The 19,034-nt window shown below is 38.2% G+C and overlaps 1 protein-coding gene across 5 annotated transcripts in view; it reads left to right on the top strand.

Moving 5' to 3' along the window:
- LOC138028635 (tyrosine-protein kinase receptor Tie-1-like) overlaps window positions 1–18,546 on the top strand; it is a 62,637-nt gene extending 44,091 nt beyond the window's left edge. For 2 of the 5 annotated variants that reach the window (XM_068876234.1, XM_068876235.1), the window contains exons 3-18: window positions 1,122–1,364; window positions 3,181–3,447; window positions 4,019–4,309; window positions 6,504–6,803; window positions 12,118–12,417; window positions 12,847–12,876; window positions 13,497–13,630; window positions 14,078–14,345; window positions 14,747–14,857; window positions 15,197–15,387; window positions 16,110–16,232; window positions 16,342–16,412; window positions 16,631–16,671; window positions 16,824–16,920; window positions 17,024–17,123; window positions 17,694–18,546. In XM_068876234.1, coding sequence (XP_068732335.1) covers window positions 1,122–1,364; window positions 3,181–3,447; window positions 4,019–4,309; window positions 6,504–6,803; window positions 12,118–12,417; window positions 12,847–12,876; window positions 13,497–13,630; window positions 14,078–14,345; window positions 14,747–14,857; window positions 15,197–15,387; window positions 16,110–16,232; window positions 16,342–16,412; window positions 16,631–16,671; window positions 16,824–16,920; window positions 17,024–17,123; window positions 17,694–17,762 — 2,636 coding nt within the window. In that variant the 3' untranslated portion in view covers window positions 17,763–18,546. Of the gene's footprint in view, window positions 1–22; window positions 383–1,121; window positions 1,365–3,180; window positions 3,448–4,018; window positions 4,310–6,503; window positions 6,804–12,117; window positions 12,418–12,846; window positions 12,877–13,496; window positions 13,631–14,077; window positions 14,346–14,746; window positions 14,858–15,196; window positions 15,388–16,109; window positions 16,233–16,341; window positions 16,413–16,630; window positions 16,672–16,823; window positions 16,921–17,023; window positions 17,124–17,693 lie in introns of all 5 variants that reach the window. The other 3 variants (XM_068876233.1, XM_068876236.1, XM_068876237.1) reach the window with 3 other exon arrangements.
- Window positions 18,547–19,034: the final 488 nt, after the last annotated feature.

Raw genomic sequence — 19,034 nt, 5'->3', positions numbered from 1 at the left:
GGTTTACATATTTCCATTTCAGACGGATTGAAGTTCACATCCAAATATGCAGGGACTTTGGTCAAAGGAGTTGTTGGCTCTTCTTTCAAGTTTAATTGGAGCTTCACTGGGGATGTCCGTTTGATATCGTGGGGTTTGACACGACCAGATTCTTTTTACGTCTTTGACCAAATACTGTATAAACTTCTTGCAAATGGTAATCCAGGGTCAGTTTCAACCCCGGCGCGATATGTGGGACGAGTGGATGGAATGTCTTTCAATAGTTCTGTTATATTTACTCTTCATAACCTTAAACTGGATGACACAAGAGTTTATGGTTGCATGATTAATGCAAGAACTCCTGGTGTCTCTGCATTTGATAATGTAAAGCTAGTTGTTGAAAGTGAGTAAGGTGATATTAATTAATATTAAAATTATTATTAACACTATGTTTATTCTAGACAGTGTGTTTCAAGAAAATAAAAAGACAATTCTAAACTCGTGAGGCATAATTATAAAATCCTCAATGCATGTTAATGAATTACGACATATTGATTACCAGTAGAAAAAAAAAAACATATTTAGCCTTGTATTAAATTTGTTAAGGAAATTCCATTAACAACAAAACGTATTTATGTGAATTACAATACATTATTAGAGAAGAGCAATTAATGGAAAATGGAAAGTGCAAATGCAAGAAATGGTAAAACTCTTTATTGCAAGAAAGGCTTGCATTATACATTTAGCATGTGTGTAACAGAGCAACACAAATATAAAAAAAAAACAATAATAACAAAAATAATTAGGAAATGTTCCTAGCTCTCTGACACCACCATGAAAAATGAAACTGAAATAACAATCCCTTGTGCTTCATCTTGAAAAAAACACTTCAGAAGCACCGGCGGACAATGATTTTATCCTACCTAATTTGGGCTCCTTGTTTGAATATCGTTTGCATTTCACTTACACTTATTATATGTTTGCATTTGTATTACACTGCACCTATGAATGCATCCCCTTTTGAGCTGAGACTCGGTCATTATCCTCTCCATATGTTGCATACAGGGGATCCAGCTTTCGCCCTACTTCCCATGCTGGTTAATTTCTTGTGGAGTTGTTCCTCTCATATTTACTTTATACAGGTCCACCAAACATCACTGATATCTCTGCTGATCAAACTGTTAATGAGGGAAACGACTTGACCCTCAACTGCACAGCAAGTGGTAACCCTGCTCCCAACACCACTTGGATAAAACTTACTGATAACAGTATTGTCACAATGCCACTGACAAACATCAGAAGGACAGATGAAGGGGGATACAGATGCTCTGCGTCTAATGGTGTTGGAAACCTAGCTACAAAAGATGTCTTCATCACTGTATACTGTAAGTGCCTAGTATCACCAACTTTTACTAATTGTAATTACTGTCATGTTACACAAGATAGATTTTTTTGCAGCAACACTGGGCTTTACCTTGTAGGAAAGGTTAAGTGAAGTAATTTTCTTGAGGAAAGCCGGCCCCGTCTTTGAGTGGACTTGTGGAAATGTACTTTTTTCGATCTCTCTTTAGACAATTGATTCAGTGTTGTCCCCTCACCTACTTTTCCCAAAGATTGTATGAAAAGATCTTATTTTAAATGTGATTTTGAGCAATTACTAGAATGAATGCTGTGCTAGTGTCACAACTAGCAGAAGAAACAGTTTAGTTTCAATTGCGAGAGTGGATTATAAATATTAATGCCACTCACCATCGTACAAGTGTATTCTTGATTGAACCAAACAATGGAGTCTGGTTAATGGCTGTAGACAATTACAGATCAGGGTTGGAAGTAATATATTTTTCCCACGTGCAACAAAGACAAGCCCATTGGTGAGCATTCTCCCTGTTTGTTACCTTTTAACAAGTGAACAACCTTTGCTTTCCACATAACTTATTGTGCATTCAAATTGAACTCCTGCACGTTGCTGTTAGGAAGTAAATGTATAAGGGGCTCTTGACTAGGAGCGAACAACTCCAATAAAAACCCTAGGAAGGGCTTTTTTATTCTATCTATTTTTAGAGCTTTCCTCGAAAAAAAAAAACAAAACAAAACAAACAAACAAAGAAAGGCAGTTTTTGTTCATTGGCGCCATGACGTGAAGTTAGTTTGTTGTAACAGGCTCCTATGGAAGTTTTGGGACACTAAGTAAATCGGTCTGTGGAAACGCCGTGACAGGAATATAGGGTTGTTGTTCGCACTTAATCATGGGCTCCTGTATGCGCCTAAGGTTTTTAATTCGCAATATTGCATGGTTACTATAACTACACAACTTGATCATATGATCTTTCATTAAAGGAGTAAGGCCAAGTCGCAGGCCATTATTGCAATACCAAGTGTAAGAACCGTGACATTGGTGATATTGCAGGGATGTATCCAGCTTTTGAAGTTTGGGTGTCCTCTGGACCCCTTCTTGAAAATTTTGGGGTCCTTTGCAAAATTTTGGGAGTCCAGGTTATTTATTTTCAAGAGTTAATATTCGATCTGTTGCCCGTTAATTGCTGCTGCAGTACACTTTAAGATTTCTAATTGTCATCCAGAAGATAATGTATAGATCGATACACTATCTACTAAACCAAGGTGTCTTTCTTTGTACTTTTGCCATCTCATTTTTGTCATGTCCCTCGAGAACACTATAATAATTAACCCGTCACAAGTGGAATCAAAACACAAATATGCAATGAGCAAATCACCAATCACCTGAGCCGTATAGAAATCCAAATTACTACATTCCTTCCCTCTAAATCACAATTTATGGGTTCATTGAAAAACTGATAAGTTAATTCAAAGTTCAACTTCAACAGAAGCACAACATTTTTATTCAATTCCATTTAGGATTCCTTCGTTGAAAAGTGTTCCTTTAGTTTTGACTCAACTCAAAGGTCAGCAAACATACTATTTTAGATAACCAGGCCCAGCCCATTTCCGCTTTGGGCATCACCTCTGAGGACTGGTCTGAACAGGTTTCTAAACAGAGACTGCTGATGATGACTTGACTTTTCCCGAAACGGACCTCCCGGCCAGTGAATAACATATATTTACGGTGCCCAAATTCAATGCACTGTGATGATTTTTCACCTATTGATTACAACTTCTTCATCAGTTTGAAAGTATTCAAAGTTATACAAAACTCTTTTGTTAATTTCATTTTTTTTTCTCCAGATCAACCAAGCATAACCTCAGTAACTCCCTTTACAAAACAGTCTTGGATTGGACAGAACGTCTTACTATCATGCGAGGCAGATGGTTCTCCTACCCCATCGATCACATGGAAAAAACCAGACGGAACTGAGCTAAGAAATATAACATCCACAGAGAAAAAAGTGGATGCACAGATGAAGGCTGATCAAGATTTTGGAAATTATACTTGTGAAGCCAGAAACGTAGTTGGTGCTGCTGCTACACGCTTAGTGCAACTGAACCAAATAAGTAAGCAATTAGAAAAATACACACATAAGGTCACTTAAAGTATTACCAGTATGTTTACGCAATTTAAAATGTGATGCTACTTAACCAGGTAAAAAAACAAAACAGTATTTTTTGCTTGGTTCACGTTTGTTTGTATTGTTGTTAACCAACTTCCTCTAGCAGCCTTTTTGCCAGCTGTTTCATGTTGATTGGACTTACGCTGACTTCTTTGCTCTGCTGCGAAATAAGTTTTGAGGACTCTCTTCCAAACCACAGTTTGCCCATCGCTAAATTCAAGAAAATCATCGCAATGTATTTTTTTATTTTTTATTAGTCCGCCATAAAATAGGTGCACATATTTCAGAACACTGGGGTCAGCCATTAGTCGTACCCTTACTTCTGAAAAGTCTGGGAGTCCATCCATTTAGAGATGATTATGCAGAGGGCAGGAAGAATATGTTGCAGTGGCTAGACTATTCTGCACTGGAGCATCTGTAAACTCTTATTGAATGCAACAAGGAGTTTATTATCGACAACGCTCTTAGTGTTCTCTATAGTGATATTCTGTTTATTATTTTTTTTTTTGTTAAAGAGGCACCAGGATCTATAAGCCTCACGACAAATGACAACGATATCCGTGCGTCTTCATTGGCAATAAAATGGACTGCACCAGTTGATGATGGGGGGAGTGTTATTACAGGGTACAAGTTGATTATACTACATGATGACAACGTCATTCTGAACGAAACCACAAGTGCTGGCTTTAGGCAATACCTTGTTGACGGTCTCAACAGAAGCACAACTTATACTCTGAGGGTGTCGGCGATGAATAGGGTGTTTGAAGGAGCTGCAAGTGAAAAGAAAGCGACGACCAAGTACGAAGGTAATTCCGAACGACTACTTTGACCAGGTGATTTACATTGCTGAAAGCAAAAGAAAGTGGAGAGCAGGTTTCAAAATGTGTTGAAACATATAAATAGAGTTTTTATTATATTTTATTATTTTCGGAAATGTAGAACATAGTGAAGAATACCTACTTAAACACCGCGTTTAACAACAGTTGTTCCTAGTTCCTATCTGTGTACCCAATTAGTTCCTCTACATCCTTTTTGGCCTCATGAAGCAATTACACTATTGGCACCGTTTGAATGGACTCTGCCCAAATGAATTTGCTTCGGTCGCTCCAATATTTTTGTCAGCATGTGCTTAAGCTTTGTTGAACAAATATTGCAAAAAAAATAAAACACATTAAATTGGCCTTACAAAACAACACAATACAATACATATTTAATTGACCACTCCCCATAGGGGATTTTCAGGGTTAAAGACTCTATGTCAAACGGCAAGCTTTGCGCGCGTTTGTTTATGTTTTTATCCTGCTCGATGTAGCCACTCGGGAGAAAATAAACGATAACTGTGTCTTTTACTACTAGCAAACAAAGGATACGTTGGCTTGCAGAATAGAGATGAATGTTTCCAATAAACAAAGCAAAGCGCTTCTCTAACACTGATCAAAGATAATCGGGTTTCCTCACTTAACGCAGCTCGCATCGCAACACCGATTCAAATATAAATCAGAAAACGATAAAGTCAGAGCCCAAGAGTAGGAGCTTGCCTACAAGCCCTATGAGTCAGCCTTTGCGCGCGTCTTTCTATTTTTAGAACGACACGAGTTCGTCGGCCCTGCACGCGCTGTTTAAAGGGCCAATCAGAATAAAGTCAGTGTCTAACGGAGAAAAAAATAGCAAAAGCAATGAATGCAAATTGTGCAAATTGTTGTAAATGTGAATCGTCTGCTGAAGGGTAAGTTCTGAAAATCGAAGGATACGCGCAGAGGTTGACTCAAAGATATGGTGCACATGGAGGCTGGGCTCCTGATAAAGCGCTTATTTAGGGTGCGTTCGATTGACCGTATTCCGGAATAGGAATACATGGAATAGAAATTTAAAATCCTTCGTTTCTATGGAGATTCACATTAGAATTGTCAAACACCTGCTAAAATGCTATATTAAACACATCTTTACTATGCTTGTTGCTGCAAAACACCAGACATTCCTTCAAAACTCATCATTCCACGTATTCGTATTCCGAAATAGAGTCAATCGAATGCAACCTTATTGTATTTGATTCTTCGTTCTTGTAAAAGGGCTGCACGTTTTGTTTTATAGAAATATGAAAATGAAATACTATTATTTTGTTTGATACCATACAATTTGTTGGAAATCAGTTATTCATAAAGTCTCTGCTACAACCGTTGTAATCGGCACAAGCCGACAGAATCTTCATAAGACAAAATCGTCTCAACCATAGGTGGTCTGATACAATGAGATCAAGATTTCCAGGACAGGTTACGTTACGGTCCAACTGCTCAGTTGTTCACTGCTTTTTTTCACCGTTGATATGGGAAATTATCGGCCGATATATCCAGATATTCCAACCCCTTTTTAAGGCCAATAGTGAGTATTTTTGCGCCTAAGGCCATCACACGAGCGCCCTGTAAAGGGAATCTGGGGGTTATTTCCCCCCTCCTACCCCCCCTTTCAAGGAAATTCTGCAATTTAGTTTCTATCAAGTGGCACCTCTGCAATTTGACATCATTCTTGTGGTATTCTATAAGGTACTGGAGTCACTGCAATGCTTAGCTTGTACGCCATCTTTGGAACTGCAGAATGGTGTACGACTGCTGCCCTTATGAGTCTGCACAAAACGGGGTATTCAATGGAGAGACTGGGCGAGACATTATAGGACAAGGAAATTGCATTTTTCCCTTGCAATTGTTTTCAGAATTTCATGATAAATCGGGAGAACCTGGTAATAGTTTTAAATATAGTTTTTAAAAGAGCACCAAGATATTTACGCTAGATGAGTTCAGTTCAGCACTTTATGATGTTGATAGATGGTGGTAAACTCTCACGGTCGTGATACTTTCACAGAAATACAAGGCTTATTACAAGGGAGGTTTCCTTTCGACAATTATCGGCATTCTGTCTTAACATCAACCTGTAATATTCTTATTCTTTAAAGGAATTATACTTACCATTGTTTAAGGCTCTTGTGTGTATCTGTTTATTTTCAAGGAGCGCCAGCCACCGTGGAAATTATAGGTTTGCTTCCTGAAACAAAGAACGTTAGCGCGATAATAAAGTGGAATGAACCGGAAAGCAATGGAGCACCCATCACGCAGTACACAGTCTATCAGTGCATTGTAAATAACAATAATACAGTAGGAGAGTGGAACAAAATAGTAATAAAGGACCTATCACGACGTCAAGTAATTGTGGAATTAAAGAGGAACGAGGTGTATGAGTTTGCTGTGACTGCCACAAACAAATATGGAGATAGTTTATACGAGGGAAAAAAACTTGTTGTATTGGGAGGTAGGTAAAAATGGCATTATATTTGCGCGGTGTTGTTACGTATTGGACTCACTTTTTTTCAAACGAAAGCAAAGGGACTATAGGCTCTTGCATTGCGAAGCTCTTTTGCACTGTTTATGAAAATGTTAGCCTTTTTGAAACAAAAATGATCTCGAAAGGATAAACATTTTAGGATTGCCCTAATAATAATAATAATAATACCAGTGACTTGGATCTTGCGTGAGGTAAAGGCATGTTATGAATGGGATCGTCAACGGTATAAGGTCAATCATCTATTGTTCATGGATGACTTGAAGCTGTTTGCCAAGAGTATTGACCAAACCGATTCACTTGTGCAGAACGTTTATGTGTTTAGCGAGGATATCGGGATGGAATTTGGATTGAAGAAGTGTGGTGTACTTGTTCTCAAGAGAGGGAACGTGGGGAACAAGAATGGTATAACCCTTCCAGATGGACACGCAGAGAAACAAATAGACGAGGATGGATACAGATATTTGGGGATTCTAGAATAAGACAGTGTAAAAGAAGGGGAGATGAAGATTGAGTGTCAGAAGGAATATAAGAGGAGACTGAAGATTGTGCTGAAGAAGTGAAAATTGAATGGCAAGAGGTCGAGACATCAGAAAGCAAATCGTTATCTTTAAGAAAAGTACGACATTTGTTAATGTCCAAGACATGTTTTGATATTACGAACATCATCGTCAGTTACAGAATATTACATAGAATTACATATTTGGATGAATGGCAAGAATAAGATCCAAGCAATTAACTCAAGGGCTGTGGTGGTCATGACATATGGAGCTGGTATCATCAAATGGACAGACAATGAGTTGAGAACTCTGGACAGAAAGCCTAGACAGATCCTGACCATGTATGGAGCATTTCATCTCAAGAGTGATGTTGACAGGTAGAATCTGGCGAGGGCGAAAGGTAGGCGTGCATTAATCAGCTGCGAAGTGACAAATTATATTGGGATGGTATGTGAAGAATTCAGAGGAGGATCTATTTGGAGGCGTCAAAGCCACTGATGTCCTTGAGTATGAACAAAGAGTAGAAAGCGATGAGTTCAAGAAGGCTAGGCATGAGGAGAAGTAAAGGAATTGGAAGGGGAAGAATATGTACGGCCCGTATTTGAGAGACATGCCAGACATGACAGATGTTGTGGAAACATGGTAATAGTTGAGAAAGGCGGATTTGAAAGTGTAGACCGAGGCCCTATTATGTGCTGCGCATAAGCAAGCTCTTACGACCAACAGCGTTAAACATCATAAGACGGCGGAGTTCTGCTTGTGTAGGTTGTGTGGTGTGATGGTCGAGAAAGTCGATCACGATGTGAGTGGGTGTAAGACGTTAGGCCAGAAAGAATAAAAAAAGAAGACATGACGATGTTGCGAAGGCGGTCCACTGGAAATGAAATATGGATTAGAGCGGAGCGAAAAGCTGTATGAGCACACACCTGAGATTGTAGTGGAGAATGACAGAATCAAGATCTTGTGGGGTGTCAGTATCCAATGTGACCATCTTATTGAAGCAAGAAGGCCTGAAATTGTAATCATTGATAAGGAAGACAAGAACTTGTTTGTTGTTGTTGCTATACCCGGAGATTCAAGACTTAGTGAAAAAAGAGGGTGAAAAGAGTGAAAAATACAAAGACCTAAAGAGAGAAATTATGAGGATATGGAATTGGAAAAAGTGCTCAGGTAATACCTATGATTGTTGGCACCCTAGGTGGAGTAACAACAAAGTGCAAATAAGGAGACCGCGTGCCAAAAGCTTTCGTCTAACGCTATTGTTTCGCTGTCGAAAAGTTGTTTTTTCACCTCGAGATCTCTGATCGAGACCCTGGAAAAAAAATCTTTAATCTAGAACATCGAGCCTCAAAACTCGATCCTCGATTCTCGAAAACATCGAGGATCGCCTTGTTAGCCTGCTTTATAAAAACAAATGTTGATGCAAAAGTAAATAAATGTTGATATATACTTTTTAGGAAGAGCAGAAGGAAGTTTTCAGGAAGTGTCGATAGACAATAACATATTTTGCCATCAGCAACAAAATTTGCGACATAAAAACAACTTAAATTTTGAACCGCGAATGTAAAAAGTTACCATCTGCGAAAAACATTTTGGGAGATTTTTGCTACGTTTAATTTTTCTATTGCACTTTTGGCTGCACAAGTAAATCGCAAAATCGAAAGTGGCGTTGATTTCAGCGGCCGCGAAAAAAAAGGGTACATCTGTGTAAAAATGATGGCAAAACACCTGGTTTTTGTTTTTGTTAGTTTGCTTTTTTCTTTAAAGTGTTATAAAGTTTGACAAGAAATGTGCAAATTAAACACAAAGATCACAATCGCCCAACTCTTGAACTCATAGCTTATGACCCGTTTCTTCAGGTTTTTATAGCGGCAAAAATCAGCCTGTGAATGGTCTTCGAATTGTATCCCTTTCATGAAATTGCAGAATAAAATTATTATTATAGTGATAATAATAAACTTAATAACCGCAGCAATACAACTTATAATTTAAAATTAATAATTTAAAGAACAATCCAATATATGCGCGTATGATTACATCTGTAAGCACGTGTAGAAAGATAAGTTTTAACCTTAGATTTAAAAGTGTCAAGAGACGTACAGTTTCTTAAATCATCAGGCAGGGCATTTTATAGTTTTGGGGCTATGTACGAGAAAGCCCTGCAGTCATAGGTCTTAAGACGGCACGTGGGCTGTACGAGAAGCTCCTTACCAGCTCAAAGTAGTATTCGTTGTGGTACGTAGGGGATTAAAAGTTCCTTGAAGTAGATTGGTGTCTAGTCATACAGTGATTTAAAAGTCCAAAGCAGAATTTGAATTCAATCCTTGCGGCTACAAGGAGTCAGTGTAATTCTTCTAATACAGGTGTAATACGTTCGTATCTACGTGTGCCTGTTAACGAGCGTTCAGCGGAATTTTGTACATATTGGAGTTTGCTTATCTAATTCTGGTTAAGGCCTGATAATATTAATAGTAGATTACAACGATCTGACTTAGAAGATATAAAAGTATGTATCAGAATCTCACAATGTTTGAAGGAAATAGATTTTCTTATCTTGGCAATGATGCGCGGGTGAAGATTTACTCATGTTCCTATATTTTTTTGTTCATTGCTAACACTATCAAGAAAAAAAAAACCAATGTTCTTCACCGACTCTGATGGCTGAATTACATCTAATCCAGCAAGGATGGAATCTAGAGCAGGTGATGGGTGGTGGCGGGCATTGAACATAAGGCCCAAAGTTTTGCAGTTGTCAAGTTTCAACTTTTTGGTAGTCATCCATTGAGTGATATCTTGAATGCATAATTATTTTAATACACGATTTGAAATTGGCTAGTTCTCCGGAGTTGTGACTTGAACGACATATAGATTTGTCCGTCGTCAGCACAAAAATGAAATATCATGTCGTGACACCTAATAGTAATAAAAAGTTGCTGAGTAAGACACAGTTTTAAATGTTACTCGGCTACACTCAAAAGGTGTTTTTTTTTAGTATTTCTTGCGTTTAACTCTCAATAGGCCTAGTACACGATGACGTCATATGCTCAAAATTCACCACCAAGCCCCGCTTGCACAAAATTATTCACATCATTTGCACATGCAATACTGTTCGCACGTTAAAGCTTGTGCTAAATTTTATACCTTTGATTTTCGAATTCGAGGCTTGGTGGTGAAATAGTCAGACGGCATCACGCAAAAGGGCAATTGAAATTTGGAAGGCCATTGAAAAAGCATTTGACAGTGAACCAAAAAGCAACGAAGTACATTGCTATAGGACCAACAAGTTATAAATGAGAATGACATGAAAGAAAACTAAAACAGAGCATAGGAAATCGAGGACCTCGCAAGGTGTCAAGTCGCGTATTTGGCAAAATAGTGTATGATTTTCTTTTTTTCTTTTTTGATGACTGTCACGTAGCAAGCATTGAGATAGTTTGCGGAGAGGGAAAGAATACCAGAAAACTTGTGGTTTTGGAGGTTGGTGAAACGGCGCAATGTTTCGGTTTCAATTATACGCAGCTGCGTGTTAGTCAACCTCGTTCCCAGGGTCTCTCTTCTCTGCCTCCTTGTTCGTTTTCGTTTTGTCTTTCTAATGTTTAACAAAGTGATTCCTAAGCTAAGTAGCAAGCTTGTACAACGAGTAGACAATATTGACTTCTTTCTGTATCAACAGCTTTGTTTATTAAAATTGTCGTTGTCAAGATATTTGTACAACTGCACGCAGCAAACACTAGTATACAGGGCATGTTTTAGCCAGTAAAATAAAAGATACATTTTATCAGGCAACCATAGTGTTTGGTGTATTTCTTTATTATAGTGTATGTTCTATAGAAGCAAATTCAGCTTTTTTTTGTGAACGTTAATCGCCACCCGGCATCAAGGGTGTTATCAGTCACAAAAGGCTGAACGCTTTGTGGGAATTCATTTGTCGTGGGAATATAACATCAGCTCTTTGAGCTTTTAATTGATTTTAGTCTTACATTGTAAGGTAAAGCTTAGTTATTTTAAAACAGCATTGTCAAACGAGTACGCCTTCGCCCAGTTGTGGGATCAAAATATAACAAAAAGTCTACCCCAGTGAGAAAGTGTTTTTTTTTTTGCATGAGTGCCACGTGACCTGCCTGAACCAGGGTCTTTCTTCTCAACGACAAAGGCGGCAGAGAAGACCCTGGGGACGAGGTTGCGTTTTACTTTTTTTTCATGTGATACCACCAACAAAGTCTGCCAGTTCTTAGCTACCAACCCTCTGCATGGATTTTCTCACAGGCACAGTTTCACTAGTTTTAAAACCAAATCCGCCTGAAGAAATCACGTTAGAAGAATTATGAATTTCCTGACATCCTTTTCGATCTCTTGTGTATTGGATTATTCAAGTTGATTAATCCTTACGGGAACCTCACAACAAGAAACAGAAAGCATTGTCTCTCCTTCCGAAAGCGTTTAATTCCTGGATTGTCAGTCATATGTAGCGGCTAACTAACTCAAGGGTACTTTGGAATTTGAGGTACTCCACCGCTCGATAATCACACCAATATATGGAAATTTGATGATCGGGGTGAATAGGGTTACTTACCAGCAACGATACTCAACTTAACATCACAGGGATTTTTGATGAGGTGCAGGCTACGTCGTGATGCTTGGGTTAAATATGTTTTCTTTTCATTTTCATACTAGTTATGAACAGTTTCTTGAGATCCAGCTTATTCTTCCAAGCCAAGAAGAGATTATGCTTATTTGTTTTCCTTTTTCCGGGTAACTTTCCCTTTGTATACTTTAATCGACAGGTGTTCCGGAACCTGTAACTATTGTCAAAGATGAGATAGATAATAACAAAATAACCCTTACTTGGAACAAACCCGAAGAGAATGGAGCGGCCATCACCCAATACACCATCTACAAAAGAATTGCGAGTGAAAAGAAGTGGACAAACGTTGGAGAAGTAAAGGACATCTCTAATCGTGCGTTTGTTGTCAAAATGGAAGATAACAAAAAGCATGAATTGGTTGTTACCGCATCAAACAAATACGGCGAGAGTGTGGTGACTACAGAAAACATCAAGATAGTGGAGATGCCATATGGTGGAGGTAAGTATAACTATTAAAATAAACATTTGCCTTTAGCAGGTGTAACTGTATTGAAAAAAATATATATTTTAAAGTCCAATAGAGGCATAAGGCGATGACTTTTTAAAGGTGCTCCTCTCCTGTAATTTTCCAGGAAGAACGTAAAGTCAGCTTATTTAACGTCGGTACTTCCTTCAGGTACGAGGCTGGTATCAATGGAAGTCTCCCTCCCTCTGTCAGTGCTCCATTTTACGGTGCTTAATGCTATATCTGTACGTATCAGAGAAAAAGTGCAAACAGACGTCTGAGTCTCCTAAGATCGAACTTTGGACCTCTCGCTCGGAAAGCCGCGCACTAGCCAACTGTGCTACGCCTGCTCCTCCAAGGAGGACTTGCCATCCGTTCCGTCAAACACTGGCACTAACTACGATCATGTATTTTTCTCATTAGCAACTCCAAGGCCTCTGGAAAGTCAGAAAGGTAGGTCCGCTTTTGAGATACAAACCAAAGGTAGATCATTGCTTAATTCCGAGCGTACGGTTCCTCATTAAACTGGATAGTAAATGTAAGATTCAACTGTGCTCAATAACCCTTATTCATTTAACGTACAAAATCATCTGGTCGTCTTAATAGGTAAAGTAAACATCAACGATGAAAAGCCAAAGAATTCTCTGAAAAATATATACCTACAAATGTTGAGCTAAGGCTAGGTGAAGATTAATAACTGCGAAACAACAGCAGTACTTGCAGATTATTGTGCATGACTATACGATCCAAAACGAATTGACAAAGAAAACATGCATGCTCTTTTTCTTTCAGTTTTCTTTAGTTGACTAAAATCACTCTCTCTCACTGCGAAGCGTGAGAAAACGAGCCTTAGGTAGACTAGTCAGCGTCTCAACTATGTTTATGAAATCGTCACGCATCTTACTGCAAGTGTATCAAAAAGATTATTTTCCTGCTCTGCGAGCATACCCGAATCCAAAAAAAAAAAAAAAAGAAGAAGAAGACAAAGAAATAGTCGTGCTAAATACGCATTGCCCTCAGTAGAAACTTCGTGGCCCTGCATTACAAGTCTTTTTGTGCTTTCTTTGTGTTAGGTTCTTGTTCTGTTTTGCATATCTTTTACAACTTATTCATCGCCTTTCTGGTGATCACAATTATTGTTCTCTCCGTGGTGATATGGAAAATGCGCCGTCGTCCTTGTCCAAGATGTGGAGATCTTATACCTATGGTAAGTTGTTAATGAGATCTTGCCAGAAGAAAAGATGAGTGTAATATGAACCCTGGATTAAGAAAGTTTGATTATCGCTTCTTCAAAGCCAAAGCATTCAGTCTATTAAAGATCGTTGTAAGCTCTCCACACTCTCTCTTTGTAGGCTTAAGGTTGCTATCCTGTTGTTCCATTATATAGTGTATTTGCTACACATCTCTCTTGAAGTAAGTTTATAATTGCGTGGATACTGGTAGAATTTAGTTCAAGGCCGCTACACTTACCACTGCCCTAACTGTCCCCTCCTGGAATACTCGTTACAATGGTTGTCTGTTATTTGAATCATGTTCAAAGCAAATCTTGGGGAGAAGGATGGACGATACTGGAAACAGAAGCTAGCATTGCAGTTGCCCTGAGAGACACAATTAGATCTTTACTTTCATTTTTTTGTGGATTAATTATCACCAGAATCCAGTATCTTTGCAAGTTAAAGAAAACTTAGAACTTCCCAGCGATCTAAATACGAAGGAATCAGCGAGCTACGCATCTCAAGCTGCAGGAAGTGGATCTTACATGCCACTTCATCCGTCTGGAAGGAGCTGGGAAGTGAGTCAAGAAGATGTTCATGTTATCAAAATCATCGGTAAAGGAGCCTTTTCTCAGGTTGCCCAGGCAACAGTGAAAAATGTAAGAGAACATCAGGAGGAAACGACAGTGGCAGTAAAAATGCTGAAAGGTTGGTTTTCGCTTATCCTTGACATGCGCTTTCACTCATTTGTTTATACTGCTTTTAAAAGCGCACAATGCAAGCGGTAAACTGGCTTGATAAGGTTTATAAAGTCAGCTTGCTTTGAGACATTGATCAAAGGATATCAGCACTATATATGGAAAAGTACATGTCTTTTACTGCTGGCCATGCAGTTTCTCGCTAAATTAATTAAAAAAATGGCGTTAATAACTACAATCCTTCATAACTCTATCGTCGCGAGACATTATTTGTTCTGTTTCACAATTGGATTAATTTGCTCGTAGCTAAAATAATTCAAAGTATTTACACTTCAACGATTATCTGTTGTAGTACTACTTTAGCCATCCCGAGTCAACTGCCATCAAGAATTTCTATTCCTTACTTCCTAGCCAATGCTCCTCCGTCAGATAGAAAGGATCTGTTGTCAGAATTGGAGCTGATGAAAAAAATGAAACCTCATCCTCATGTTATCAAGCTCATCGGATGCGTCACTGAAAGCGGTAAAACTGACGTCTTCATAATTTGTTGAGCTTTTAAATTTGTTTTGTTTTGTTTTGTTTTCTCTCATTTAAGAAATGAATCAAGCCTATTCTGGCGTAGCTCGAGGCGGGCTAGGGATGGAACGTGGTTCAAAGAATAAGCAAAAGTACACTCAAGAATCTTGAGTCAAGTTTATCAAGAAGTTAATTTCTTTTTGCAACATGGATCAGCTTTATTCTTTATGGTGTAAAACGTGACTAACTTGGATTGGGAATTGTGTAAATAGAGTGTTGAAAAAAGCTAGTAATTCCTAGGATGAATATGAACACACCAGATTTCAGGAACCTTGTTTTCCACAGAACCACTGATGGTCTTGATCGAGTATGTTCCATTTGGAGACCTCTTGGGATACTTAAGAAAGAGCCGAGGACTGAACGACACTTACTATAAGGACCCGGATGTACAACCGGAGACCAATCTGACTTCGGAACAGCTGATAAAATTCGCTTGGCAGGTTGCTGATGGGATGTGTTACTTGTGTTCGAAAAAGGTTTGCGCACCAAGGGAAGATCGCCATCAGTCCGCATCCATAAATAGGATATAAATGTTTAGAATGCCATGAAAATACATTTGCAGGATATTCATTATTACATTGATACTGTAAGTGAAACGGAACTGCAACCAGGCTGACAATGAGACATATAACTGAGCTATGGAAGTTCAGTTAACCTTTAGTTTAGACGGCTGTGAATGTAACTTAAGAGGTTACAGGTCTTTGAATTGCATCCTTTTATGCTGCCTTCATGATTCTCCAATTCAGAGTAGCATCAAACTATGGCTGTTGTGAAACATGTCCGTGCACGTAAATTAACACGAATTTAATTGAAAAGAATGTTTGGGTGGGTGATTAAAGCTAAAGGTTTCCCTTCGGACGCCAGAGGTGCAATTTCTACTCTTATTACTTACTAGTGGATTTTTCTTTGGTGTTAAAATAGAACAACTTGATTATCTCCTACCGGTTAGCGTTTTCTAATGTCGTGTGTGATTAAAAATCTTTCTTCTATTCGCTGTTGATTGATGAGACCGCATAACAGGACTCAAACTATGGTCAATTATTAGAAATTGTAGATTCATATGGATGTGTTCCCTCGATAATGAGGCCCACTTAGAATACTTTGACATTTACTGAAGATGGGACCCTTCTGATAGAGTTAATTTTGTCGTTAAATTTACTACTCTTCTTAATACATATTCATACTCAATTTCTGTTAGATTGTCCATCGCGACTTGGCGGCGAGAAATGTTCTTGTTGGTGAAGGAGAGAGATGCAAGGTGACAGATTTTGGGATGGCGAGGAATGTGGGCCAGGACGATATTTATACCAAAAAAAGTCGGGTAAAGCTACAACTAAACTTTGCTTTGCGAAAATGCTTTATTTGCTACGATCAAGTACCAGATGTATTCGTTTTCTCTAAGAGTATTCTGTAATTGTCTTCGTACGTAGGGTCGTTTACCTGTTAAGTGGACTGCATGTGAGGCCTTGCTTTACGGAGTGTACACAACACAAAGTGATGTGTAAGTATATCCGTGTCAGTAAAAAGTTTAAATTATTTTCCTTTTTGAAAGTGATTGTTGTCCATTCCCTTTTCATTTTGCAGCAGACCTAAATATATTCCTCCTAAGAGTTGTTGTTGTTACTTCTTTTCACTAATGATTGTTCCATTTTTAAAATGTATGCTTCCTTACTTCCAGTCTCATTTCCTGCATCTTATTTTTCTCACTCCTTTTTGCAGGTGGAGTTATGGCATCCTTCTCTATGAAATTCTAACAATTGGTACGCTTCAATTTAGAAACGATTTGACCTAATTACAAAAATGTGCACACTTATAACTGAAAATAGTTCTGCAATCAGTATCGCTTACTTAACTGGGCAGATTTCACGTTTTCGTATCAAGTGTTATTGAGGCTGGATCTTTATACCCATAGGTGGATCACCATACCCGGACACAAACGCCAGGCTTATTGCGAATAAACTTCAACAAGGATACAGAATGCCAAAGCCAAGACATGTGGACAGCAAACTGTAAAATACTTACTTCTCAATTGTGATATTGAGTAATAAGTAGACGAGTTAATGCTTGCATAAACAACCTCCCAATAGTGAAGTAAGAACCTTTTAATTCTAGGTATGAAATCATGATGAAGTGTTGGGAAGAAGACCCAAGTGATCGACCGACATTTGAAAAGCTGAGGAGAACAATGAAGGATATGGAGAAGAATCACAAGGTAAAGAAACTAAGGGAGAATTTGGGAAAAGGAAAGGAAAGGAAAAGAAAGGAAATAAAATGAACTTTATTTAAGTGTCTAGTCTTCTAGTGCATTAATTGGGGACACCGTAAACTGAAATAAGCAAATTAACCAACTCAAACCAAACGTTGGTTTTTTTAAGGAGAGGGGAAAACGGTATTACCAGGAGGAAAACCTTTCGGAGATGAGTAAAACCAATAAACTCAACCCACATATGACGCCAATCTGGGAATTAAACCCAGGCCACACTGGTGGGAAACAAGTGCTCTCACCACTACGCCAGGGCTGGGATTAATGAAGGGGGTTTCTCTTGACGTTCTGGTCTGCACGAAAATTTGATTAATTCAAACCTACCTTCGCCGAAAAGCCTAGTCTTCCACTGTCATCTATGTTCCATTTTTAATCCTTTTATTCTCACAACCACTTGTTAATTACCGTATTCCCTTGTTCTCGGCCTTCTTCAATATTTAAATCAACTAGGGTATGAACTTCTTGGCTTAAACAATTAAGTAAAACTGAGCTTAACACATTTCAAATCTTCTTTTGCAGACATATGTAAACCTCAGTCAGTACGACACAAGAATGTACGCCAATGTCACTGATCTGACAGCCGAGTAGAATTTTTTTTAATGTATTTTTATTATTAGTATTTTTTTATTCCTCCAAACCCTTACCGGATACATAATCAAGTAGATAAAGCTTAAAAAAAGTAGTAAACGCACGATACAAAATTACAACACTTAAATTAATTTACATAGTATAGCGGAAGGAAAGGAGAGGGCCACTTCTACAACTATTGCTGTACCCCTTAAAGTTACGTATAACAAAATGCGAAATTTTCAATGAAAAAGTGAAGGAAAATAGATGATGAAATAGCTCAGTAAGGTATGAAAAAGATAATGTTTCATTAGTATTGAGCAAGGAACCAGTTTGTCCCTGATAAATTGCGGAATATTATTCCAAAGAGACACTTCCAAAAATGCTGGGGCAAAATCTCTCAAGATTAGTTCGAAATGAGAGTATGAAAACTTGATTGGATGATGCACTGCGGGTATTGTAATTATGTGCGCAGATACTAATGAAACAGGTATATTATGAAACTTTTCATGGTAGAAATAATCAGAAAAAAAGCAAACATGCATGCTGACATTATATAGGTTTTCTTTAGTTGTTTTAATTAAGAATGGATTTTTAGGTTTTTCACAAGGTAGTCAGATGAGAGACCCTGCTCGCAGACTGGTAAATTTGAATGCTTTCCCTCCTGGTATAAGAGAACCTGGCGACTTTATCGAGTTCAAGAATTTACGAAATTAATGTCCTCATGGCTTAAGTTAAGGGACACGTTATTTCCTGTTGTAAAATCTGTATTTACTCTTATGACAGTAAATTGAAACATATCGTATTTCTACTATTATTTTTGGTAACAAAGTTCTTAAGAGGCTTTGTTTTATAAACATATGCTTCAACAGTTCTTCCCTTTCATAAAATGTTCTGAACGATTGATTGTGGTTAAAGAACTTTACTCATCCACTTTACATTGCGCGCCCACATTAGTTCAGTCGCCATTTTTACGGCGCCCAAAACCCTGAATGCTGTGATTGTATAAAGTGATCGGTGTCCATCGGACATCAAATGGGCTTTATAATTCTGTTTTCCATTGAAAAATAAGCTATGTTTATTAGAATTTGAGTTTCTAATATTATTTATGTATGACTTGCTCTTCGCAACATGTACATGTTATCGAGTGGAAACGGAATGGTTAGCAAAGCATCTGCTCTTGGAATGGAAGCGCAGAGAACCAAAATTGGGAATTCCACGATTAACGGCTGGAACGATCAGAATTAGTGTATTATCATTTCGGGAAAATGAAGAAATACGTTCTTGGACTAC

The sequence above is a fragment of the Montipora capricornis genome, chromosome 13 (genome assembly GCF_036669925.1).
Source record: "Montipora capricornis isolate CH-2021 chromosome 13, ASM3666992v2, whole genome shotgun sequence".
In the NCBI taxonomy this organism is placed as follows: domain Eukaryota; kingdom Metazoa; phylum Cnidaria; class Anthozoa; order Scleractinia; family Acroporidae; genus Montipora; species Montipora capricornis.
The sequence above is the reverse complement of the archived record's forward strand: the minus strand, read 5'-3'. Positions and strand labels throughout refer to the sequence as shown.